This window comes from Pungitius pungitius, chromosome 9, assembly GCF_949316345.1.
Source record: "Pungitius pungitius chromosome 9, fPunPun2.1, whole genome shotgun sequence".
NCBI classification, from domain to species: Eukaryota; Metazoa; Chordata; class Actinopteri; order Perciformes; family Gasterosteidae; genus Pungitius; species Pungitius pungitius.
Window position 1 is genome coordinate 14,210,591 of NC_084908.1, and position 26,890 is coordinate 14,237,480.

The window sequence follows — 26,890 nt, forward strand, 5'->3', positions numbered from 1 at the left end:
TCAAAAACAGATTATATGATGAATTGGATTCGCGTTTGCAAAGTTGGTTGCTGAAACACTATGTAGTCTCCCTTTTCGTGGATATGCTGTCTGCAGATGTTCAAGACTCTGTTGGCAGAGGCAGCAGCAGAAATGACGGTAAAGGAGGGTTTCATTTGACCCATTTTGCGCCATTGAGGGCCACCAGATTATTTGACGTTGTCGATATCAGAATGAGCATCCGTTTGGGATCACTTACCAAAGGGCTGAGTTATTCCACACAGTCAGGATTAAGTAAAGTGCACACCATTGTAATGTGTAGTTGAACTGTTGTGATTGCGGAGTGGTTAAGGAGTTCTGCAAAGAGGTCAACTAAAAAAAAGAAACGCATTCCCCGAGTAACTTTTCAGTAAAAAGAACGAAAAGCATTACAGCTGAGTAGCCGACCACAGAAATTGAACACACAAAATCAAATGAAAGCTCTGCGATGCAAATATATATATATATATATATATATATATATATATATATATATATATATATATATATATATATATATATATATATATATATATATATATATATATATATATATTAGCATTTTACGGTTGCATTGACTTATCGCGAGATCCGCCAAATTACTTTACCAGGTGAGCTGCTTCGGGTTCTAGAGACCACGTGAGCAACAGTTTGCGCTGATGAAGCAGCAGCAGCAGCAGTACCCACTACGGTGAGTGTCACAATTCCTTCAAGATCCCTTTCAGCCCACAAAGTCAACCTATAGGATTGAATTTGAAATATTAAATAATTTCCCTTTCCCTCTTACCTTAAGCATACGAAAAATGCCGATTAACAACAACCAGGTGAGTACAATTAAGGTAGATTAACCCTCGTTGCCTGTGTTCACACGGCGTTTTAGCCTTTTTTGGAATGAGTTCTTAAACACCTCTATTTTAAGTTTGGGGTTGAATAGTTTCTTGCACGACAGCGAGGTACGTTCCTATTTCAATAAAATGTCCCCATCTTAATGGGAATGACGTCTTCCATTTTGATAATTAGTTTGAAACCGTTGGTTAATTCATGTCAGCGTAAACCCCTGCGGACTGACGTCACGTGTGGAATTTGTATCGTTTTTTTAATACATATAATTTGTATTTTATTGATGTATTGTATCTCTCTTGCAGAAGGTGCAGAGTGCTGCTGCCAGGCTGGCCAAGCTGCCCGTGGTTCGCTCAGCTTGCACCAAGCTGTCCGTCTTGTACATCGACACTAAACGCAGCCACCCCAGTCTGAGGTCGGTGTGTGACGCGGTGGAGAGCCGTGTGACGGCCGTGGTGGCCCCCGTCATGGTGAAACTGGAGCCTCAGAGTGAGTACGCTGGTGTGGGGGCCAACAATATTGTGGTTGAAGGAAACGGTCAGTGGATTAACAGAAGGTGACGACTAATCGCTTCACCAATCCGTTAATTAAATCATAGACAAATGTCTGTTTACCTAATATAATAAGCACTTAAATGTGTCATTAAATCATTTAGGTTGTATTGTTGAGGAAAAGATGACGTAGATGATATTTGAGTTCCATGCTTCCCTTTCTGAAATGTTTCCAGTTTCCATTGCAAATGGCGTTGCATGTAAGAGTCTGGACTGGCTGGAGACTGCATTCCCAGTAATTAACACACCAACAGAGCAGGTGACCTCTTTTTCAATCCTAATGGGGAAATGCACACGTTTTCCTCAAAGGCACAAGAAACCACAGCAGACTCGATAACCTAACCCTAACCTGTTTTACACCCAGATCATTGCCACCGCCAAGAACAAGATGCTTGAGATCCAGGCCGTGGTGAGCATTGCAGCCTACGGCACCAGGGACTGTGTAGAGTACACGGTAGCATGGGTGACCGGCAGCACGCAGCCGGCTGGTGACCAGGCCGGCCGGCCCCTTGCAAAGAGACCCACCAGGTTGGGAAAGGACTCTGCCCGAATGGTGCGGGGGCCTCTGGCCGCTGAGGAAGACGCAGGTACAGTTCCCAGGGTGAAACGGCTGGAAGTCTCATTCAAAACGTGCCCGTACTTTATCCGCTTGCTGGCTTTCTAGAGGAAAAAGCCCATTTGGTGGAAGCCGATCTCTGGAGAGGATGCACCGTGCGGCTGGTTTCACTCGTCGCCAAGCTGTGTAGGACGACGTACCACGTGGTCGGCTCCAAAATGCACTGTGCTCAGGTGAGTGATGGGAACGGTTTCACATTCATTGGTGCAGGAAACTGTCCAAAGAGTAGAACCAATGTACAATAGATGCTTTGTTTGGTTGAGTTTATTGAACTCTTCAATGGATTTTTATCAAGGCAATATTAACTAACACTAGTTGTGGCACAATGAGGTTAATATCGAACTGCTGACTGCATGATGAGTGTTCTACTAATGGCTCAAGGGACATAATGCAAGAACTCAATTTATGTATCTAAATGGAATTTGTCATTCAAATGTCAGTGGTTCAGTGAAAATCTGATTTCTCCACAGATCAGTGAGAATTTGTGCAGGTCTAAAGGTCTGGTCCAGGATCTTCAGACAGGCTGGATGGCCGTGACCTGCAGCCTTCAAGTGCTGCCTCAGTACGTGCAGCATCAGCTTGTGTCTGCGTTCTTCTTCATTGCTGAGATGTACAAGTTAAGCTGCCCTGAACCCAAACGCAGGTCTCACAGGCCTAGAAGTGTCCCCAAGGCTGCAGAGGTCCAGGTTTACCCACAAGCTAAGACGCCCTGCAGAATGAGGTGGCAAGCAAAGACTCCTGGGTTTGATGTTCTAGGATGTTGATTTATAATTTACTGGAGTTGGAACATAATAAAACGAGTTAAAGAATTTGGTTCTTTTGTCCTTGAATTCTGGCAGTTGTGGTTGGCAAAGGTACATGCAGATCCTCCATGTCACTCATTTTAGGTTTGAGCCAGATGCTGCCCACTTTGATCTGAGGGGTCACTCCCTAGAAAATGGGCTGTTAGGTTAATCAATACACTACTGTGTTTAAATGAACTTGTCAGAATAGATTCCAGTCAATTGACTTTTCAAATAGAGAAACATGTCCTGCCTGGTTTAACACCTGCAATGGAAGTTTTATACAAATGCAATTTAGGCCTGTCATCCGGGGGCTTTAGTTTAACACCCACGCACTGGACTAATTGTGCCGCTTGGAAATTAGCACTTTTCAACCACTAACCTTTTAAACTAATTCATTTTCTGGCACAGAATAGCAACAAACATACTAACATGTTAAGTGATTCGCTGGCAAAAATTCAACTGGCAAACCAGCTTTGACATTTCTGATGTTTTAAGGTACAGAAATTACATTACACAGGCTTATTTTTCAGCAAAACATGACTTTATTTGAGTTTTAGATTTCACTTCTGGCTGGACTCTGACTTGGATGTGGATGCTCTCAGAGAAGAAAGGCGGCGCCTCTTGGCGATTTGTTCCTTGCGCTTCTCCTTGGCCTCCTATTTAAAAAAGGGGAACATGTTTGAGTAAAATGTTTGGCCCACAATTTTATATTTGACAATCTGAAGCTAGATGTTACGGAATCAATGCCGTGGTTTATAATAACAAAGGCAAGTTAAACAGTTTAGTAGAACAGCCTTTACTCAAATTGTGGACTTTTTTGCCATTTGTATACTTTAGGCTGGATTGAAGTGCAGTTGGAAATTGCCCAGCTGGCAAACACTGGTGCATCGTCCATATAAATACTCATTTTAAGTTTAACTTAGTCCAACTGACACTCTAAAACCCCAAAATAAATTAAAAAAGTTAAGTTTAAATCTCAGCTTTCAGAAGACCTGATCCCACCAGCATACTAATAACAAAAGTAAAAATCACAAGGCATGAGAAAAATTAGATCAGACATTACCTTCATCCTCTTGGCCAGCAGCTTGGCGTACTCAGAAGCCTCCTCCTTGTTCTTCAGAGTGCGCTGTCTCTTGAGGGAGATGCGGCGACGCTTGTGCTGCAGCACACGTGGCGTCACTAGTCTCTGGATCCTGGGAGCCTTAGTTCTGGGCTTCTTGCCTACCAAATGAAAAGATATTTAATATTTGAAACTAAAAGCTGGTGGCTGTGAAGAGAATTGGTTGATGGGCAGGACAGGTAGGGTGTTTAGGTGATGTACAAAAATAATTGTGGTCATCAGATGTTTATTCATGGTATTTTTACAAAGAAAGCCCAAAAGCAGCATTCTTTAGGTCCTACATTGTAAAAGGATTAAGCAGTAAAAAGACTACTGCCATTTAAAATATTTTCTACATTAACACTTAATAAATGAAAACATCTTTGAATATATAATTCAATGTTTATCATAACGAACTGCATAGCCCAGGACTGACATCTGTCTGAAATTCTATAATCTTTAATTCTAAGTTCCAGACCAACCTTTAGTACAAAGACCTGAATTATTATCCTATAACATGATCTGTTCAACATTCCCCAAGTGCTTTCATAGGGTTAGTTTTCAAATCAACCTTTCTTATCTCACCATTGCTTGTTAAAAGCTAAAAATGTTCCCTACCAACATCTATAGATACCCAGCTCTTGATTTCAAGAGTCAATAGAAGCCAAACCCATATTCACAAAAAGTTAGTCATCGATCCAAACGGCACAGCTTAATTTGAGCAAAACCAGTTGTAGTCTTACCCTCTTTAGTCAGGGGTCTCCTCACAACATACTGCCTCACATCATCCTCCTTAGCCAGGTTGAAGAGCTTGCGGATCTTGCTAGCCCTCTTGGGTCCAAGGCGGCGAGGGACAGTGCTATCGGTCAGGCCGGGAATGTCCTTCTCGCCTGTGATGAAAATGAGAATAAGAGTCAAATAGTCTATTTGATTGACGTTCACTTACAAATTATATTTGATACATCTTCAGTGCTTTCATGGAGTTTTAACAATAACTGGAAACAATTTTAGTACAGAATGTTTAGTCCTCCAGAAAAAAAGCCACTGGCAGCACAGAGCCCCAAATTAACCAGTGGGATAATGAAAACTTTGTGGACATCAGTGATGAGTGTTTCTCATCAGTACAAAGCACATTGTTGAGCAACAGCGTAGTGTCATATCTATTGTGCACATTAGACAATATGAGAGCAGTACAGTTCAACCAGCCATGGATCCTGGACATGGTCATATATGGTAAGCCGCTCCAGTTACTCTGGCAACACGCTGTCCCCCCTTAATGACTATAGAGCAATCAAAAAGGGTCTACTGGTGTGCCATTAATACAACTTACAAAGGGTATTGCAATGAATTTCAGAATTTGCTCGGTTTGTTATACCAATGGAGTCTTCCATTAAATGGTCAACGTTCATATTACCTTTCTTGACAATGACCAAGTTGAGAACGCTGAGATTGGCGTCAACGATGCACCCACGGACAGACTTGCGTTTGCGTTCGCCGGTCCTGCGGGGACGGTAGCAGGAGTGGCCCTTGCTGAGCAGCAGGCGCACGCGGCCATGGGTCAGCACACCCTGCTTCATGGGGAAGCCCTGCCTGTCGTTGCCTCCACTGATGCGCACCACGTAACCCTGGAGACACAGGGAAACGAGCTCGTTACTTCTCTGCTCCTCCAGTTAGAAAAGCTTGGTGTGAAACCCCAAAAATAACGAACACTATCTAAATCTTAAGATCCTGGACTTGACCAATTCAATTTATACACATCTCCACATTACGTTGGCCACTCGACTGCCCTTTGAAAGTCAACTGGTCAAAACAATTAAAACAGGTTGTCCAGCAATTGCATACTTGGGTTATTTCTCAAACTTACTAGGCAAGTCCAGTCTAGTTGGAGTCTTGCGCTACTTTCCGGCACACATTAAATAACAGTTAAATCAAATAGTTATTTTTTTTTAGAGAATCCAAGGACATTTAACTAATCCCATTTACACAAGACATGGATACACATTTATAACAACATATTTAGTATATTCTACATATGGGTATATGCAAAACAATGAGAGAGCAGTACAGTTCAACATCCACTGATCGGGGATGAATATTGTTGTCAACTCCACAGTTAATCTGGCATCACACTGTCCCCCCTTAATGACTACAGATCAGTTAGAAAGGGTCTACTGGTGTGCCACATCAGTTAGAATATATCTTTTCAATAAGTTAGTCTGCACCATGTTATACGGAGTAGCTACCAACATGTCTTTAGATTAAACACCCCTTTACCTTCCACTCATCTCCCAGAGGGTCAGCAGGCACCTCGGTGGCCATACGCTTCTCATAGAAAGTTCGCAGCTTGCGCTCATCATCAACTTCGATGAGCTTCTGGCAGCCAGTAGCGGGGAATGAGATGTTCAGCTGAAAAAGGGGACAGGGTGGCAGTGTAGTTGTTTACACATGTACATGGTTTCTCGAATGGTCACAACAGGCTATCAAGAGTCATAACGCAGGTAGCGTAGATGTAGCAGGTAATGTTAGCTGTGGAATAACGTGAAGCATTGAGGGGAGAGGTACAACTGGAGTTACTGGTGGGAATCTGGCAACGGGGTAAATTAAAAGCCTTAAATAGCAATATCGATAAAGCGTCGGCGCTGACGTTCATGAGGTAACGCGGTGGCGTGGAGGCCTTTTAGCTTCTACGTGGGCTAGCTAACGTTAGCACTCCTGATCCCGCTAACATTACGGCAACCGGTTAAAAGAATAACGTAACCTGACAACACGGGTAAGCCTATCTATCCAATATAGGTAACAAATGTTTAACATCTCTTAGCAGTGAGTAGCAACTTGAATCAGCTGCACATTTAGTTTACTGTGCCGACATGTTTCTACAACTCCCTTGCCGACAAGGCTCGTCAGCTCCGACTCGCATCATAATCAACTATCATCCAAAGAGTCGGAGCTGCGGTTGCTACGTTAAACTGGTTCGGTTAAAAGATCAAAATCATGGCATCAAACACAAAGTAATATTTGATAGAAAATATATTTCTACAGAGAGTTAGAGTTGAGAAAGCATTGTACCTTCATTTTGCTAAACCGGCCCAACAACGGTCCGCCACGAAAAAGAGACCGGATATCCGCTTCGTGGTCTCACATAGGCCTTTTCTATTCTCGCGATAACTAAATCGCTGTAGTTTTTTTCCTGATTTGGCTCAAGCTGAAGGGTATTACACATTTCAGAGCATAAATATAATATTAAAAATAACAGTAATACCGACAAAAACAATTGCATTAAAACGATAATAATTTAATATAGATTATAAGCAGTTACGTTAATTTGTTTACATTGATTATTTAGAACGTTTTTTTTCATGTAAAATCAACCACAACAAGATTGGACCGCAGGTTAAATCACACGAACTAATAAAGTGTTGGTTATGGTTATAAAAGTATAGAATTGACTTAATTAGGGCATTATATGGTCACTACCTTGACCGGAGGGGGGAGCGTTTATGAAAAATCAGAAAATGTGTTTTATTTTCAAATTTTAATTTACCAGGAATGTAATTAGGATCAATTTATTGGTTGAAACAGAGACACTACCAATGTTGTTGTAACACTACACCTTTCCGCCGATATTTTAATAGCGGATGCAGCAGTCTTTTTTCATACGTTAGTCAAATAAATAAAAAAAATCTCTTAGCTGGTTGTGAACAAACGGCTGCTTCCGGACTCAACGCCGCTGTGGTCACATGTCACCGAATAAGGAAGTAGACAGCGGCGAATCATCTCGCAGCGCTTGGACACTCTTGGGCTTACAGACCAAGCAGCTGTCAATGCACAGCGCCGAGTGTCACGACTAACAAGGGGCTTTGAGGAAGGACGACGGCTTAAAAATGCAGCTCAGCGCCGACTTCTGTTGTTTACCACATAGTCGAGTCAGGTCTCAGAACGTTAACATCTATCGCTGAACAAACGAGCTGAGAAGTTGTGAGGCTTTTTTTTGTCCACTACTGTCGTCTGAGTGTTGTCTGTTCGGTTACTGTCCATCCGACAGAACTAGTCCAGACATGAGTACCGTCAATCTGATTTTTTGGGACCAGTTGCAGGCTGGCAGCTCCGACGTGGACTGGTGCGAGGGCAATTACCTAATTTACCCCAGCATCGCCGAATTTTACAACACGGTCGGTTCTGACGTTAGCTAACGATGTGTGTTGTTGTTTTGTTTTGTTTGTGTGTGTGTGTTTGTGCATATTTTACAGTTGTATGTAAAGTTACAGGCGCAGCTAACTAACACCAGACCACGGCTTGTCAGCCTTGTTTGTTGTTTATTTTAAATTGCTTTCTTTTAATGTTATCCTCGGGTTAGCTTTAGACAGCTGTACGTTTGGGCATCTTTTCACATTGAGCATCATGTTGTTCACTGTTAGCATCGGGTCTTAAATGGTCCTTTTTCTCGTTTCCACTGGCTGTCTAAAGTGTGTTTGAAGGCCAGCGAGGCTCGCCCACCAACCTCTAACAAGCATGTTGACACTGAGCTGCACGGTCGGTGCAACTGTGATTTTCCTTTTTTTCTTTTTCATTTTGCTCATAGCTTTTCTTTTTTGTTTTATCATTTCAGATCAGCAACATTTTGTTTTTTGTTTTGCCGCCCATATTAATGTGCTTGTTCCGCCAATATGCAACACATTTCAACAGTGGGATTTACCTCATATGGATTCTACTGGTTGTGGTTGGTAAGTTGGCTGACATTGATGTCTATGATGACCTTCTAACCTTTTGATGTCTTTCTTCATCTATGTGGGAAACTTCAATTATCTCAACTTAACAAATCCTACAACTATTCCTTTGTTTCTATACTTTCTATGTTGATTTAACGTTAAATCTCCTAAAGGTAATGCTCAATGCTCAGGTTACCAATTTAAGAAATGATCTATGTTTCTGCTGACCTGTAGTGCTTTTTTCCCCATTTGGATTGTTTTGTTCTTGAGTTGCCTTGTTGGGGAAGTATTCACTCTGTCGAATGGAAGTAAGTGGCCCTAAGGCTCGTGGTGCTTAAAGTGTCAGAAAAATACATTTTGAAAAACACCGTTTGCAACATAATCCACAGACCCGGTTGTGAGCAGCTTCGTAAGATCTACGTTTGAAAGGAGATAGTTCCTCACAACAAGGTCGAACAACAATATCTCCGAAACTAGGCTACTCACACCAAAGCAATCTAGATTGTTTAAATTGTGTAAAATTGTGTAAATTTCATAGAAGAACAAATTTGCCCCTTTTGAAACCATTAGATGATTAACTAAGTTGACTAAGTTCACAATTTTACATTTAAATAAGCTAGGGTCAGTGGTTACAGGTCATCTGAGTTTTAAAAAAAAAGTTACATTTATTATAGCAAAGGGAATATTTGGGGGTTTTAGAGTGTCAGTTGGACTAAACAATACATTTGAAGGTGTTTCAATGGAATGTGAAATTAGGGTCTGCGGTCCTACTATTTTCTGACATTTTATTGGCCAAATGATTGATCAAGAAAAAAAATCAACAGATAAACCATGAATGAAAGTGATGTGATAAACCGCTCGATAGACAGAATATTTACGAAAGATGTAAATGTATTCCGTTCGGGCTCTGGAGGTTTTGTAATGCATTTCAGACGTGCTTTCCAATAGTAATAACCAAGAGAAATGTTGTCACTTCATGAAACGAATGACCTGCAGATCAATAAATAACAAAATAATCTGTAATGGCTGCCACAGACTCAAACATTACTAGTGCGTGTATATAAAGTACATGTGTAGTTGTACGTAGGGACCCACATTGACAATTGAAGCTTCCGCCACAGACCACGTTTACAGCTTTAGGTTATCCTGAATAATTCCACCGTCTGAGACCACCGCTTTGCTGTGACTGGGGCCCATTCATTGCTGCCGTGAATAAACCTACTGCTGCGATTTCTTTTGACACGTAGTACTTGAGTAGTAAATGGTGCCACTGTATGTTCGTAACAGCCCGAAAAGGGATGACAGGGTCCAGTTCGCTTCCAGCTATTCTGAAAGCGCTTGGTCAGCGAAGACAAGCTGACAGACGTCCCAGTGTTCCTGAGGCGTGGCTTTGCTGGCCGATAACTGAGGCGCCGTTGAACAGTATTTGCGCAACTGAACTAAAACTATGGGCCATGTATTTGCAGATTGTGTTACTTTTCTATTCATCCCTCTTTTTTTATCAGAGTAGGTCTGTTCTATCAAACCCCGATCAAGACTTTCTTTCTAAACCAGTGATCAAAAGCAGTTTATTTCTTTTTTTTAATTCATACACTTATTGTTCTATACTATAAATGCTTACTTTATGTATGTAGTCTGACAGCTGTGACTGTAACCGTTGATAAGAGTCTTGAGGCGGTTTAAACCCACACAGCAGATTACATGGTTTCATCTCTCTACAACGGTCTCTGTAGTTGGGGCCGAACTTTGACCCCAAAAAACCCCGTTATAGGTTTAGGTATGAAAACAGTGGTCAGATGGTTTTCTCTGGTTTTGGCCGTAGCCGTCATCTCTGTTATTGGATGACCGCATTGTCTGCTACCAAAACATTAGTACTGGATTATTTCCGTTATCGGTTAATCTGCTGACTTTGTTTCTTGATCGATTGATTGGTCCATAAAATTCCGGTCACAATTTCCATATCCAGTCCAAATCAACGTCTTAAATGTTCTCGTTTTTTTCCGACCAAGTGTCCAAAGAAAAATGAAAGGACGAGGCTTTCTATACGAGTAGAAATGACAGTTTGTCATGATTAGCAGCTTCTGACAGAAGTACGTTGCGCTGGAGGAATCTCCTGTTATGAAAAGAGATCTTCTGATAGTAGAAGGTCTGTTGGAGCGCGATAACAAAGAGGCACTGACTCATCCATCCGTTCAGTGACTCCTAACACTCCTGTTCACATTAACACTTGTTGTCAAGTTGCTCTTTCCAATTAACTTGTTTATTCCCCTGTTCGTTCCTGTCGCTCTGACATCACTGAAGTTGAATGTTGAATGTCACCATAATTATTTTCTCTAGCCGTGTAATCTGTTTAAAGTGGCCTCTATCTGCGGTGACGTTTTTTTAACTTTGTATCACTGTTGTAAATAGTTTTGTGTTAGATAGAAATGGGAACATGTCGACTGTACAAAATACAAAAGAACATTTCTTTCGATCCCCTGAATAATTCAGTTTAGTCCTAATCTCGTAGATCTCTTTGACTTCTCCTTCTTTACCACATGCGGTCCAATCAAAGTGTTTTTGAAGAGGCACACACTCTCGTCCATGACGACTCTGTTCTGATAAACATTTGTGCGTTTGTTCCGTCTTTCTTCAGGTATCGGATCGACGTACTTCCACGCCACGCTCAGCTTTCTCGGCCAGATGCTGGACGAGCTCGCCATCTTATGGGTGCTCATGTGTGCCATCGCCATGTGGTTTCCCAAGAGATATCTGCCCAGGATGTTCAGGAGGGATCGGTACGCTGCCTACGGTATTTTTGTATGCACACAGAGGACGGTGTCCAACAGTGCTTTTTGTTACATACCCCCCCCCCCCCCCAAAAAAAAATGGTCACAGTTGTCTCCAATTAAATGTTGTGGTCACATTAAATCAGCTTCACAATGAGCCGACACTTTTATTTCATATATTGGGTGCAGTTCACTGTCACATGATATTTCCACTCTGCTATGACTCCCAGTTTAATAATAGTTCGGTCAAAGATAGTTGACACCAGTAAAAGCAGCATCATGTCTTTATTTGGCATTCGGTTGTCCCGGGGGCCATCGTGACACTTCAGGCCTTCACTTAAAAATGTCCCTCCTGTAGCTGCGTGATTCTTGTGTAATAATTGTTAGTGTGCCACAGGGTTGTCTGGGAAGAGATTTCTCTCTGAATTCCGCAAGGTTTTTCCCATTCGGAGCAAAGTTTCTGCTATTTTTTGGTTGTTCTTACTGGTTTTGCTTCTCCGTTCAGGTCGAGGTTCAAAGTGGTCATCGCCATCCTGTCAGGGATCACCACAGGGCTGGCCTTCGTGAAGCCTGTCGTCAACTCGGTGTCACTAATGACACTGGGCATCCCCTGCACCGTACTCCTCATTACTGAGCTTAAAAGGTTGGTAAAAGATGACTTTGTTAAAGTAAAGATATTCACCAAACACCAGAGGTGAGTGAGGGAGAAGCGATGTGCAGCCCGGATCCACATTAACATATTATACAATAAATCATATACCTCACTCACCCGAGTCTTAACTAAATTCTACAGAAGACCTCAACCGGTTGTTATTCAGTGAGGTGTAATTCTCCACTTGCTCTAGCTAAGCTACTTTTGAATTTGTAGGTACACAGCAGCTGATAGCAGTGTTCAGAAGCAATGGAAATTAGATAAGTGAACCAAAGGGAAACAGTCTCAAGATGTTGTTTCTTCCGTCCACTAACGTGCGACCTTTGGCCTTTTGTACGGAACATTTGTCAGACAGCATGTTGTTGGGACATTAAGACGTGAAAGAATGTCCCTGAGAACACACAACAGGCCCTTTAATGTGTGATTGTGTTGCTTCTCTCCGTCACAGCAATGCAGAGTTGCCCTGTTTCCGTTTCCTGCCTCCCTTACTCACCGCGTCGATATTCTAACCTTAAGTCATCAATTGTTCAACCTGTTGCTTGTTCCTGACCTGCATGTGCCAGTCATCTGTGGAGGTTGCTTATCTTTGTTCTGCTAAGTGGGAGAGAATTCCTGTGGTCCAGGCTGATGGACCTTTGCCCTCAGACGCCCCCGATGGTCCAGTGGTCGTTTGCTTGTTTTACAGTACAGACTGTTGGCTTCTGTTCAAGTCACTTCCAGTTGGACAGGAACAGCTTGTGCAATGTATAGATAGGACATCCGCTACAAACATCGTGGCGTTGACGCAATAATACCAGTCATAGTTGTGCAGCAGTAGCGGCGTCATTAATTAAGGACAATACAAATCAAACCATGACTTTGTATGGAGGAATAGTTTTGCCTCGTGAGAACTTAGGTCATTCACAAATTGTCAAGATAACAGTTGTGTGATATGATACCAGATATTTACTATATGGGATTTTTTTAAACAGACATAGATGTTTTATCCTCTCTATAAACATTCTTACCTTTCAAGTTAATTGCTGAACAGACTGAATCTCCCCATCACACCCGCTGCAGCCTTGTTTTCATGTGATGTTCCTTATCTGTTCCAGCCGAGGGGCCCATTATTCCTGATGTCCAGCTGTGGGGGGGATGGTTTCGTCAGTGTTTGTCAGCAGGAAGGAGTGTTTGCGTACTTGTATACAGTATGTAACCCAGTCGCTGAGACTCGTGCTCGTTGAGTACCTTCTCCGAAGCAATAAAACATCATATTGATGACAATTTAATGGCCTATTTCCTTTTGGGAGGTATCAATTGCATCTATTTTTGTACATCCTGTTGCTGATGAGTAGCCATGACACCAATGCACCCTTCCTCAATTCCACAAATTCCCAAAGTGTTGCTGCTTCAGCCTGACCTCGACTGGTAGGACCTGCAGCTCATTTGCTTAACGTTGCTTAAATTGAAACATCTTTCAAAAGTTTGCTCAAATTTATCAACTCTCTTACTGCATTTGAGCATTTCTTCTCTCTCCATTGATGCAGAGACGCCGTGGCTGCTGCGTTGTTTATTCAAATCTTATTGTGCTGTTTTTCCTTCTTGTGCCGCCCCAACATTCTTCTCTTTCCGTCTCTTGAGGGTTACTCAAATTTAGAGCTGACTTGTGCTCCTCAAAGCTCCGTCTTAAGGGACGGGCAGAATCTATGTGACGCGGTGACTAAATAGTTGCATCATCAACACAGTTAAAGACATGCGTTCTTTCCTCTGTCTTTATTTTTTCTCAGCCTAAGAATAGTTTTTAAAGTGGCACCCTGCATTAACATCTGTCTCTGTAGGTCAGTGGTCTGTTCACGAGGCAGGGACCAGAATTCTTGGGACTGGGACTTGGATCGCAGTCCTTTCAGCCCCCCCTCCCCCCAAAAAACCCCAGAGAAAAATACATTTATCTAAAATAAATGTGCCAGGCTAGAATTTAAGACCTGGGTATGGACATCTCAATAACTAAATGAACTTTAACAGCAGCCAGGATAGATCGAGTAGACGACGCAGGTAGTGAAATGGATCCACTAGCAATAGAAAATAATAGATAATAGATTCTGTTTCCCTCAGCCCCTCGAAGCGCTTGAACATCTTTCAGCTCACTGTTTTCTGTATGGTAACTAATAATAATAATAATGATCAATCCTCAGTTTCAGATTTAGCGGGCAGCCGTTTACGCCCACAAAGCGTTACAAATAAAATATTTTATACCTTATACTACGCTCTAAGTATTGCATGCCCCCAAACAAGGGGCATATTGTGCGTTTTCATAGTTCTGCACATTTCACAGTGCTCTCTTTGGTCCTCGCAGGTGTGAAAACCCACGAGTGTTCAAGCTGGGTCTGATCTCAGGGATCTGGTGGGCACTGGCTCTGCTTTGCTGGATCAGTGACAGGATATTCTGTGAGATGTGGTCATCTGTCAATTTTCCCTACTTGCACTGTGCTTGGTAAGCTCAAAACGTTACGGTGTAATTAGGACTTTTTGTAAGGTCATATCATTTATTTTGCTCCATGTACACTAATTATTATATTTAAAATATATTTTTAAACCAGATCTTTATCTCATAGTGTTCCTTTCTGTGTCCAATCGTGTTAAGATCCTTTAGAAAAGTGAAAGAGACAGACCATAGGGGTCTTTGAACAAGTGTAAAAGCAGCAACACTTACTTTTGCAACAGCACATTCATATATTTAAAGTCTTTTCTCAGGCAGTTAACTAAATCTTTGCTTCTACAGGCACATCCTCATTTGTCTGGCTTCCTACTTGGGTTGCGTTTGCTTCGCCTACTTTGACGTTGCGACTGAGGCCCCGGAGCGAGGGCCCGTCATCATGTTCTGGCCCAACGAGAAGTGGGCCTTCATCGGCGTGCCCTACATTTCCTTTCTCTGTGTCCACAAGAAGTCTGCGGTCAAGGTGACTTAAGGCGCCCCGACTCCGCTGGTTGCACTTCTGACACTTTCTCGCCACGATGCGGCTCCGCTGACACTTGAGCTCACCGTGTCGGGGCACCTTTACGCCAACGGTGAGGATTTATCGGTTCCTCCTTCCTTCCCCGTTTCATTACATGTCAGCGTTTATGCAACTGTGTCAAAGAACAAAAAGTGTTAAAAATTATTCTAACATGACGCCAAAAGAGCGACTGTTCAAACGCCACAGTATCAAAGCCAGGAAATCTTTACAGTGTTCCAAACCTAATCTCAGGCTTTACATTATGACACCATGTCAGTATTATGCACTTCTGTGATTTTAAGAGGAAGATTTTGTACATTTTATAGTAACTAAAAAAAAGAAAGATTATAAAGTATTGTATTTCCTATATAAGGACAAGTATAGCATCTCATAGGTGCAGTCTGGTCATCATTAAAGCATATTTAAAAACAATAAGTCACTGGATCCATTAACTGTGATTAATGCATTAAAGCGTCATGTTATCTTGCTTAGCTCATCTTTCTAGGCTCAATTAATCAACAACTTGGTTCACACGATGTTGTCGTGTTACACACAAAGCCTTATGTGTTTTAGATGCATATTGGATTCACACTGTTAGACCCGCCCCCTTTGTGGAAGGTAGTTTTTGCTTAAAACGCAAGCTTCTTTCTGAAATGGGTGTGCTATATTTTGCTGCTAGCATGCCAATGTGTTCTTTCAAGATAATCTTTGAGAAATGCGTTTAATGTACTGAGTGTGTGTGTGTATGTGTGTGTGTATATACATATATTCTCAACTAACAATGTGATTATGCCATTATTTTCTGAGGATCATATCATTTGTATGTTGTTGAATTATATATTGGCCAAAACCCAAAGTAGAAAGACCCGAATTGAATGTGAAATCAAAATGTATTGAAAAAAAGATTGACTTTTCAAGTAAATAATTACATATTTTGCACAAAATTAAGAATTGTTCTTAATGCACACCGCAATGAGAATTATGTACTTATGAACTATGCTTCCACCCTACAGCGTATAATGGGGAAGTTTTCCCAACTTATAATTATTATTTTTCATCCAAACATCTCAACTCAGTGTTATTTATTCCCGGATCAGTATTTTCGATGTGCTAAATATAATCAGAGCTCTGAACGCTGTGCAGAAGGCCTTAATCAAACCGGATAACGAACTACAGAACAAGGTTACACAATGTTGTTGTGTAACGTATCTGATGCTGTTTTTCCTCAGGTGATATGCAGTGTGATGAATGTGTTGGATAGCAAAAGGAAATCAGGCCTAGGTCACAGCAGGAGAACCTTTTTCTTTTCACCACGTCTTCTGTGGTATGTTTTATTTAGATAGAAATGACATTGTGTGTCGAAATTAAAAGGGAAGAATATTAGTAGTTGTGCAGCTAAACGCTAACCCTAAAAAACAAGTTTCACCAAAGCGTTTCACCGCAAACCATTGTTTTAAATGTACTTGTAAACTGCCTCAAGCTGCGTTAACTGGTATTGTTTTACTCCTGTCCTCCTGCTGAGGCTTCAAGGGACTCAACCTACTAAAATTTCTAGTGCATACATGATGGGTCAAGTAAAGAATCATGACTTAGAAAGTAAAACATAACTTTTCATGAGTTTCTACACAATTTTGTTGAATCCCAAAAAATATATATAGTGTTTGTGTGTGTGTGTGTGTGTGTGTATAAAAATATATATATTTTCAAAGGGATGTGCAGCCAAATTTTAAGGGTAAAGGATTTGCCTCTGGCATAATTACCACCTTTGTATTGCCAAACTGTAACTTAATTTTTTTTAAATGTTTAATTAGTTTTTTTTTGGGAGATAATATGGACAATGGGATCAAAGCTGTTGTCGTGCCCAGGCACACGTTCACTGTGCTGTAAAAGTTATTGAATCTTACATCCGACCCGCGTGGTGGATCGTTTGTGTGAATTGCGCTCCGATAAAAGAGGTTATGTGAACAGCACGGCCTGCAAAATGCTGCCCGCCGCTTCGTGATGTTTGTCTTGGCATGAGATATGACTATGATGTCATACCAATGAGTTGTCATTTTTATGGACAAACCAGTGTATATCATTCTCAGTTTATTTTCCGCGTATATTGACAAAACAGACAAACTGCACAGAAATATTTATTTTCATAATTTATCCTGTTTTGTGGACAAATATTTGTAATAGACTACATTATCAGTGCATTTTATTGTATGCAATAAAACAAATACTCAAAACGACTTCTGGTTTTTATTTGACATTTTACACACAGTATGCTGCTATTACACATAAATAAAAAATGTGGCTCGAATCCGATTATACATTTTGTATCTTGATGTCTCTGACATGAATTAAGCTGTTCTTTGGATTAACTCGATGACCCAGGTGAGACTTTCCGCCACCAGGGGGCAAAGTTTTTCCACATCCACTTCATTTGATTCCTTGCAGTTGAACGACCGTTACTTCTTACTGAGACAACTGCAATAGGCAAAATATTATGTACAGAGCATCAGCAAACTAGTCACGGGATTGACTGTACATTCAAATATACAGAAAGCAGAAAAGGGTTTGCATATTTTAAAATTCATGTCAGAATGCAACAAAGTAGAAATAGAATCACTTAAAAACATAATCCCTCACAATTTTAACTCCTAAGGTATACTTAGATGTATATCAATAGTTCAATATTAATTGACTAACTACACCATTATGAAATTGTATTACCAAACAGACACTTTTATGAATTGTGTGTGAACATGAATTTTTCTCCAGATGTTTTTAAATGTCCCTTTGTTTATTGACACACAAATGCGACTTAAAAAGTGGCCAAAATATATCGAATTGGCAAAAAGAAAACAGCATTGTAAACTAAAAATATGTTATTAGATAATTCATGTTATGAGCCCTATGATTTAGTCGATGTATGGACAGATTAATAAATTCTACTCTGAAGAGATTAACATACTGAATTTCATTGTCATGCAACAGCAGTGGCGCCCTCCTCCGCAGGAAGTCCCGCCTCCCGCCCTACCGCCAAAGGTTCTCATTGGCTCCCACGGACGTCTAACAGACAACAGCCATGTCTGCATTATGGGTCAGATAGAAGACCATTGGCTTTAACATAGTTGACATCGGTGGATTTATTCTGCCGTTGTATCTCCCGAGCGCCTTGTCGGGAATAAACGGACATCTTTGCTGACTCCGTCGGATTTGACGCCTCTCTGCGGCTTTCTCTGCGCCTTTTGTCAGCGGAAACGGCGCCGCGAGGATGTTTACCACCAGACGCTAAAAACAGTTTAGCGACGCGCCTGGACGAGCCTTTAAAAAAAAAAAAAGAGAAACAGAAATAAAGGTGTTTCCACAGCCAGGCTCATGCCAAACACAAGGCGATCGATGTGATTCCCACTGCCGGCGGCGTTTAAAACACACTCAATTTCTCCAAATGATGTCCGGGAAGCATTTCAAGGCTCAGGAAGTGAGCTGCTGCATCAAGTATTTCATCTTCGGATTCAACATAATATTCTGGGTGAGTCCCGTTGTTTTGTTGCGCGCGGACGTCAGGCCCGGTTCATCCTTCGGCTTAATACACACTGACCGTACATATTGTCCCGCAAGCCAGCTGCAGCTTCCGCGTGGGGCCCTTTCCCTTTATTCCCGTTGTTGTTGTTGTTGTTTATGTGGGCGAACTGGCTCATTTTTGCTGTCCCCGCTCAGCCTTTGTTGTCTTCTGTGCATCCGTCAGAGGGCTTCTTCTCCTTCTCCTTCTCCTTCTCCTTCTCCTCCTCCCTGACGCCCTTCACTTGCTTCGGCCTAACTCACCTGAGGGCACTCGGAGGGAGAAATACGTTTATACTGCTGTTGACACAACAGTGACCCACGATTAAAGACTTCTGGATGTCCAACTTTGGGCCTCCGGGTAACAGCACCTGGCTCGGTGCTTTTTCTGAACACCAATAAGTGGCTTGAGGTCTGTGCTTTGTTGTTATAGGGATAATACATGGCTTTAGTAATGTCAGACGTTATTAATCCGAATCAGATGTACTTTATTGATACCCGCGGGGAGGCACTGTGTTTGCTACAGTTGCTCTTGTAGAGAAGTATAATCATATATACATAAAATGCAAGATGAAATGGAAATGATGTAAATAATGGTACAATTAAAACACAGGTACATAATTAGAAAATTATAAATGCTGTGTTAATGAAAGTGCTGACTGCGTTACCTGAGAGAAGGAGTTAGAGGTGCACTGATTGGGTGAGTAGTTGTTTTTTATCCATCGACAGAAAAATAATACGATTAAATGTTTGAAGATCATTCACTTCGTCATTCACAAGTTATAGTGAAATATAGTGGAGTTTGGGGGACACTGATGAGTTCAATAGCACGGAATAAACTTAAAATGTAACCTTAACATGATCAACGTCTGATTGGGTGGCACTAAACATTATCTTTGTCATAATTGATGCATCAATAAATAATGTTCTTCATTAATTTCAATGTCTAAAACGTTGGAAAGAAGTTACTTGTTTGGTCTGACCGACAGCGTACAACCCAAAGGTGTTCAATTTGCTTAATACAACGAAAAGGAAGGCGTTAAAATCCAGACAATGATCTATACTTTATAGCTGATTGCAATGACGTATGAATTATCAGAAGAGTTAGTAGTTTTATCTGTAGATGGAATCGGTTGGTGCAGGCTGCTCTATTCCTCATCATATCCGTATGGATTGTTGTTGTGATGCAGTAAATCCTTTTGCATTCTAATGCACAGTGATGGAGAGAAAGGCCCTGAACATGGTTTCAGGCTGCAGTGACCTCTGGGATCCCTTCACCTGCACGTACCAACTCGTTAAAGGACATTTATCACCTTTCCTCAAATTATTTAGAATCCCATCACCCCCACGAATGATGCTAAAGATATTGGCTAAAGCCAATGATAATAATCAGCAGCCTTAAGGCCAAAAAATCACTATTATACAACCAGGTTATTTTCCTCTTTTGCTTTTGAAACCGTTGCACACAAAAAAAAATCCGTAACAAGCTCATTTGCAAAGTGCTTTATATCTTCTATGGGGGGGAAAGAACATATCTAGGATGAATAAGATTCATTATGACTCATTTTACATGCCTGACAAAATATTGAACCCACGGTTTAATTCTACAGCTTTTAACCAGATCTGATTGTCATCAGCACATAAAGTTGTTTCTGCTGTTATGAAGTGCGTCTCGTGAATATGTTTCTACATTATATTTTTTAATCAATAATAATTGTAGCCATAACATAGATATGAATATAAATGTAATGAAATCAAACAACAGTTTGTGAAAATTAGATTTAATATTTTACCAGAATTACCAATACATTTCGATTTTTCTCAAATTCTTAATAGCAGTTATGATACTAACTTTCTATAATGCCGTCTATGCCTTGATTGCTTTCCCAACTTTTCAATTTTTTTTAAACTTTTCACTCCGTAGCCGCAAACTTAAATCGTGGCGCTTTCAGGCTGTTAGCGGATGCTTTTGAATGTGGGAGTCAAGTGATACTGCAGAGCAGACTGGCACCAGAAACAATAAGTTCCTGGATCCCTGCCAGGAAAATCTCTCTCTCATCTGACGACTACGTGTTGCAGTCCCAGCAAGAAATAAACCGGCCCCCTTGTCTTTTTTTCTTCCTGGTCCGTCTCTTAGTTCCTCGGAGTGGCGTTCCTCGGCATCGGGTTGTGGGCATGGAGCGAGAAGGTGATTTCACGGCTCATCCCTCAATAAGCTGAATGCGTGTGTTGTGTGTATTTCTCTCACTGATGGGCCCCTGTACATAATCCATAAACTAAGCAGATCCTTTTGAATTAAAAAAAACAAACAAAAAAAAACAGTGGCTCGGCTGAGTCAGAAAGGAATGTCGTGCTTTTCCGGTGGGACGCCCCCCCCCCCCCCCCTGAATAATGTGCACAGATTCATTCACTGTCCGGCTCTGAGGGTCTAAAAGGGGGACGGACAGTCTAGTGAGTTTTCTTCACTTGCACTCAAGAGCTTTTTAAAGATTTATTTCTTAGAATAGTATGTTATCCTCCACTTGTGACTTCAACCAGAGAATATTCTATATTTAAAAACTTAAATGATGTAATTGGTAGTTTGGCCTCTTTTCCTGTAATAGGTAATGTCTTGTTAGAAAAGAGTGAAATGACAGGATTAATACTTTTCTCATGTTTAAGCATAACGATGAAACCAGCAGTTGGTTAGCTCAGTTAAACCCAAATACTGGAAGCTGTTGTGGTACTCTGTCTCTGCCCAAAGGAAAATCAGTTATCCGCACACAAACCGAAGTGTAAAAACAACAATTTGCTTCTTGGATTGTGGACACCACAAGCTCAATGAGTCGGTGGGCTCAATGACTTCTAGACCCCTCTAACCCCTGACTCTGTTCCTCCAGGGGGTTCTCTCCAACATCTCATCCATCACAGACCTGGGCGGCTTCGACCCCGTCTGGCTCTTCCTGGTGGTGGGCGGCGTGATGTTCATCCTCGGATTCGCTGGCTGCATCGGAGCACTGCGAGAAAACTCTTTCTTGCTCAAATTTGTACGTCGGCTCGTCAAGCAGCTTGTGAAGAACTGTGAAAGCCTTCCCACCCCCTCACCCCATTTTCTCTTATGATAATATTGGCCCAATATATTTCAGTTCTCCGTCTTCCTGGGAATCATCTTCTTCCTGGAGCTGACTGCAGGAATCCTGGCCTTTGTCTTCAAAGACTGGATCAAGGACCAGCTAAATTTCTTCATTAACAACAACATTCGGGCCTACAGAGACGACATTGATCTACAGAACCTGATCGACTTCACCCAGGAATACGTGAGTACTGTGCTCCTTCATTCACTCTGCAATTCAGGGGAACGCAGGTGACCTTTTTGTGAGTTTTTGTTTCTGTGTCCGTTTAACCTCACAGTGGGAGTGTTGTGGGGCGTTCGGAGCCGACGACTGGAACTTGAACATTTACTTCAACTGCACCGATTCAAACCCGAGCCGCGAGAAATGCGGCGTGCCCTTCTCCTGCTGCACCAAAGATCCCGCGGTGCGTCCCCACATTGACCCAACACACTTCAGTCTTTTCCAGTCCACAGTTCATTCTTTCCCAGCTACAGGAAGAACACAACCAGCCTTCGGGGTGGAGTTTGTTGTTTTCGGTCTCTGGAAGCTGGAGTTCCGAATAGAGTCGGTCGCTTACTAACACGTTGGACCGTTTTAGTTTGGGGCAACAGTTCCAAGCCCCTCCCGGTGACTCACGGCTCGGTTATCTGCGTCCTCCAGAGGGCCGGACCGACGCCGTCCGCTATCATGGCTTGCTTCCAACAGGACGTCGAGGCCTCAGTGTTTAGTCCCCCCCTCGTACCCTGCCAGCACAGCGAAGCCAGAACGCGGCGGGGAGGAGTTCTCTTGACCGAAAATGCTACTCTCTGAGAGTGACAGGGCTACACTGCTTAGAAGGTGCAGGGAGTTTTTAGGACATAGTTATTTCTTTTTTAGGACATAGTTATTTCATCAAGGTCGTCCCCTTTGGAAAGAGGCGGCACTTCATAAAATAACGGCGTTGTTGTAAACATTTTAATACGTTTTACAAAATGGAAGCACTAAAGTTCTACTCATAAGTTTTAGTTACAGATCATTAAAAGGATTTAAACGGCTTTCAAGGAATGAGGCTGCTGTTTTCTTGCTGTTATCAAACTGTCTTCCCTCAACGTTTGCTTGAGTTTCTTTGCCGAGTTAATTGTGATTTCCCCCCCCAACGACTTGTTTTGACAAGGACATTTATGTCCCATTAAAAAAAAAAATCATTTTGGTTTCCGGTTTTATGTTGTTCTAGCCTACTCCATGAGGAATAATGAGCTGTGTGAGACAGAATATTAAGATTCATCTGCCTTTGGCTACACACAATATTTGTTAAAAGAGGTTAAATTGCTGAATTTCAGTCTTTGCATTCATTTTTGTTTGCATTGTCATATGTTTGCCTTTGTAAATCTGCCCTGTGGGTGTTTGATTTTTGGCAGGGCAACTCGCACCACTCGGGTCTAAAGTCCCCCTTTTAGTGAATTAAACCGGAATCAAGTCCAAGTCCAGATCAGCACATGTTTCACAGAAACCTTCCCGGTTATACACTAGAACGACGTGTTCATCTCGGCAGTAACAAATATGAAAACGAAGTAGGGGTTGAAAACAAGCTTCTTCTTTTAAATGTCAAAATGTTTTTACGCATGAACCCATCTTCTCTTCACAGGAGGATGTCATCAACACTCAGTGTGGCTACGACATTCGAGCAAAGCCGGTGAGAGTCTTCACTTGAAATACGCCCGGGCTGTACAACAGTATGCAGTTAGAGGTCATAGGTCAGGCACTCCACCCTGGGTATGATATTACTCTTTCAGCAGGTTTCCCCAACTGCACAGTTTTCACAACACAGCAGCTGTGTCCATCAGCCCTGTGGGTCGTGTGATATTACTCATGCTGCAACAATGCACTGGGAATGAAATCCCCTCTCCCATCATTAGCTCTGGCCTTACTCCACAGCAGCGTGATCTAAGGAAAGGCTGTGCCTGTTTTATTCACTTGAAATATGAGGAGAAAAAGTCAGAGTGGACTATTTTTTTCTTCTTCTTTACAGATGAAAAACATCTGAGTGTGTTAACAACCCGGGCAACATTAGTTTGAAAGGGCTGTATTGTTAGGGGCTCTTGAGGAAAAACACAAAAGGACAATCCAAAAGAAAATCCCATCATCGTCGCCTTCCTCACAAAATTTCAAACATTTTAGAAGGGTAAACAAAGCCGAAGCCAAATCCTTCACGTGCACTCGCTCAAAGCCCGGTTTATGTCTTGTTTCAGGACTCTGAGCAGCGGACCTTCATCTACATCAAAGGATGCGTTCCCCAGTTTGAGAAGTGGCTTCAAGACAACTTGACAGTGGTGGCGGGCATCTTTATTGGGATCGCTTTACTCCAGGTGAGACACAATGTGGACGGCTTAAAACATTATCTCATCTCTGTTCACTCTAAATGTACCTAATGAAAACACTTTTTTTTTGTTTCTTCTCCACATTATAGATTTTTGGCATCTGTTTAGCGCAGAATCTCGTGAGCGACATTGACGCCGTCAGAGAGAGTTGGTAGGTGGCAGCTTTGTGTTCATTCAAACACAATTCCACTCAGACTGGAAACAGTGATGTATCAATAATACATTTTCATGAAGTGATAAAAGAATATCTTAATACTATTTAATGGTATAGAAATGATATAATATTCATGTTTTACCCCATCATATTGTCCAGTTCTCATTTGTCCTGGTGGATTAGCACAAAATTTGGTACATTTATGGTTCCACTTTGATACCCAGACTTTACTTTTAGCACCACCATAACGTTAACATTTGTGGTTAATGAAAAATAATTACATCCCACCATCCAAAGCCTATCGACTAAAAAGTTGACTGTTTATATGTTCATTCTAACCATACTTAAATCTTCCTCTTGCTTTTGTGCAGTTTGTTTACCTAAAACCTCCACAGAATCGCCAAAGGCACGAAGGATGTACCAGGTAAGCACTATTGGACGCACCATTCATTTTGCACCATAAAAACAACATTTGAATTCATATTGATTGATTTCATTGATTCTCCCATTGTCTCTTTGCACCGAAATATTGTTCTTCACAGGACTGTGAAGGACTCTGCAGTTTGGACGCCAGCAATGAAGGGAAATAATTTACGTGTCCAGAGCAAAGAGTATCATTGACATGTAAATAGTACATGTAGAGTTATTTTTAGAGTTATTTGTTAGCCTATTTCTGAATGAAGCACAACCTCTAAATTGCATTGTAGCTCTCATACAGTACAAATTGAGCAAATGCAATGTCAAATGTTTTACAATATTAGGAGATGTGCGGCTGAATCGGCTCAAAGGACAAGTCCCAGGTCAGAATGATTTAGTCTGTAGGCCTGCAAATGAAGAGCGGACGGGGTGAAAACAAGATTAACTAGTAGATTTAATGTTTTTATCAGTTTAGGGTTCATTCTGCGATTCTGGTTTGATATGTCTCACGGCTGCAGTTTTTAGCACTGCCTGTAAGGGTTGTGTACAAAGATGTTAGCGAGTCTGGAAATGCACTGCATGCCTATTGTCTACTGGTAGGACATCGGCTTTCCTAAATGTATTTCATTAATGTTAAGTATTTCAAAAATATCTGTAAATAGTCACTATAGTTAAGGGTGTATCGGCTGGTTAGCACTTTGTTGAATGTTTATTGGACTCTTCTCTAAGCAACAGAGAATTAACTTTGATGGGGTTTTTTTCCATGTGTGACATTATGCTCGTATTCTACGGATACAGTTTGTAAGCAGAGTTCGGTGGAGCCGAGGTGGATATGAAGGGATGTGATTGATACCTTAGGGTTTTGCTAAGATGCAGTTTGCTGAGAAATTGAGGCAGTGACATAAAGAAATGGAACAGACATCCCAACTAAATCTCAGCCTTAAGCACTTTAATCTTCATATACGGGATCTCTGTCATGAAGGATTGTTTTTCTTTCAGCAGCAGCCACTGGAGGGGGCACTTTCCCTTAAACACTTGCAAACTGTATCTGTTACTCTATGGTGCTCCATAATGTCATTTCTTCCCAAAAGCAGTTTTGACTAAAAAAATGTTTTACAGCACATTATGAGTGTTCCTTGCACATTACGTCAGTGTTCAGTCATATTCCTTTGTTTTTATTGTTGCTGATGTATCTCTTTATTGCAATTTGCCTAATTGATTAGATACCCTTTTTGTTTGTTGTGTTTTGAGTTTTTGATCTGTAAGTTTTCACTGGAAAATTAGGATACAAGCTATTTACAAATCTCATGGTGAATGGGATGCTGCTTGGGGGACCTGAACTGAACGTAGTACTAGTGCGACACGAGCTCTCTCACCAGCATTATTTCAAATGCAAACTGAGATGCAACTAAATGTTTTTCTTTCTAGACATCCCGTCATGTCGAGCTTTAATGGACCTGCACAGCATGAAAAGTAAAAGCAGCCATTTAATGTAGAGGCGCCGTAAGCCTGCAGTATGTTACACACAGCTTTTTTCTTTTTACGAGCAAATCTTCTGCAGCCTTGAGGATCTTAACTGAACATCCTTACACAAAAGACATGATATAATGCCTTCCTGCATATTCAAATCTAAATGTCATCCAGCTGCAATGGGATTAAATATCCGGTTTTCCACTAAAAGCTTCTTATGATTGTTGTTGACTGATCACACTTTTTCCCACCACTCAGTGCCATATTTGAGATTTCTACATACCCCCTGATTATATTGTTTGTTGTATGTGTACTTCTGACTCTTGTAAATAGCTGGTTGTAAATATACATCTAAATAAATGTGTGTCTTTGTACATTTGTGTCTGTGTAATGCATGAACAATTTATAGGGAAGAGAGGTATATTGAGTTTGTTAAAAAAAAAGTTATAAAGCACTTTTTTTTAAACATGAAAAGATAACTACAGCTTACACTCTAAGAGCAAGTGATACACGGTTGTTGGACTTTACAAGAAAAAACCACAAATCTTAAGAAATACAAAATACTTTAAGTAGAGATGACGACCGGCTTTGCAATCACATTAAAAAACTTGAATAAAACCAGTAGCAATCAAATTAAACATAACTGTCCTTATTAAATCTAATTTATAAATTAAAGACTGTTGGGAAAAACCACCCTGGTAAACCGCTGTTGTTTTGGAAGTCAGAGTGTGGCATTGTCTTTTTTTCTGTAACTTAATGGTCGAATTGAGGTGGAGGCATATTGACGTTCATCTTGCTGTTTTTCCGAATAAAATAAAACTAATTCACACAAAGAGCAACAAAG

The 26,890-nt window shown here is 41.3% G+C and overlaps 4 protein-coding genes across 5 annotated transcripts; 3 read left to right on the top strand and 1 right to left on the bottom strand.

Moving 5' to 3' along the window:
* The first annotated feature begins 598 nt into the window (after nucleotides 1-598).
* Nucleotides 599-2,859, top strand: LOC119218548 (perilipin-5-like). Of its 2 annotated transcripts, none has more exons than XM_037473074.2 (7): nucleotides 599-709; nucleotides 812-842; nucleotides 1,164-1,347; nucleotides 1,586-1,668; nucleotides 1,774-1,996; nucleotides 2,074-2,198; nucleotides 2,496-2,853. In XM_037473074.2, exons 1-7 carry the CDS (start codon nucleotides 678-680, stop codon nucleotides 2,787-2,789), a joined length of 972 nt encoding a protein of 323 aa, XP_037328971.2. In that variant the 5' UTR covers nucleotides 599-677; the 3' UTR covers nucleotides 2,790-2,853. The 2 variants fall into 2 exon arrangements, with proteins under 2 accessions (XP_037328971.2, XP_062420639.1); XM_062564655.1 differs by having other exon boundaries at nucleotides 658-709; nucleotides 812-857; nucleotides 2,496-2,859.
* A 470-nt stretch (nucleotides 2,860-3,329) lies between these two features.
* Nucleotides 3,330-7,115, bottom strand: rps6 (ribosomal protein S6). The gene is made up of 6 exons (XM_037472983.2): nucleotides 6,976-7,115; nucleotides 6,184-6,315; nucleotides 5,324-5,534; nucleotides 4,653-4,799; nucleotides 3,874-4,031; nucleotides 3,330-3,466 (listed from the first exon to the last, which is right to left on the bottom strand). Exons 1-6 carry the CDS (start codon nucleotides 6,979-6,981, stop codon nucleotides 3,371-3,373), a joined length of 750 nt encoding a protein of 249 aa, XP_037328880.1. The 5' UTR covers nucleotides 6,982-7,115; the 3' UTR covers nucleotides 3,330-3,370.
* Nucleotides 7,116-7,660: 545 nt separating this feature from the next.
* Nucleotides 7,661-16,688, top strand: acer2 (alkaline ceramidase 2). Its single transcript, XM_037471160.2, has 6 exons — nucleotides 7,661-8,078; nucleotides 8,516-8,630; nucleotides 11,251-11,392; nucleotides 11,889-12,026; nucleotides 14,368-14,505; nucleotides 14,794-16,688. The coding sequence occupies exons 1-6, from the start codon at nucleotides 7,965-7,967 to the stop codon at nucleotides 14,978-14,980; spliced, it is 834 nt and encodes a 277-aa protein (XP_037327057.1). The 5' UTR covers nucleotides 7,661-7,964; the 3' UTR covers nucleotides 14,981-16,688.
* Nucleotides 16,689-17,783: 1,095 nt separating this feature from the next.
* LOC119217486 (tetraspanin-5) lies at nucleotides 17,784-26,420 on the top strand. Its single transcript, XM_037471161.2, has 10 exons — nucleotides 17,784-18,527; nucleotides 20,694-20,744; nucleotides 21,436-21,582; nucleotides 21,682-21,852; nucleotides 21,947-22,072; nucleotides 23,273-23,320; nucleotides 23,877-23,993; nucleotides 24,095-24,156; nucleotides 24,531-24,583; nucleotides 24,702-26,420. The coding sequence occupies exons 1-9, from the start codon at nucleotides 18,444-18,446 to the stop codon at nucleotides 24,541-24,543; spliced, it is 819 nt and encodes a 272-aa protein (XP_037327058.1). The 5' UTR covers nucleotides 17,784-18,443; the 3' UTR covers nucleotides 24,544-24,583; nucleotides 24,702-26,420.
* Nucleotides 26,421-26,890: the final 470 nt, after the last annotated feature.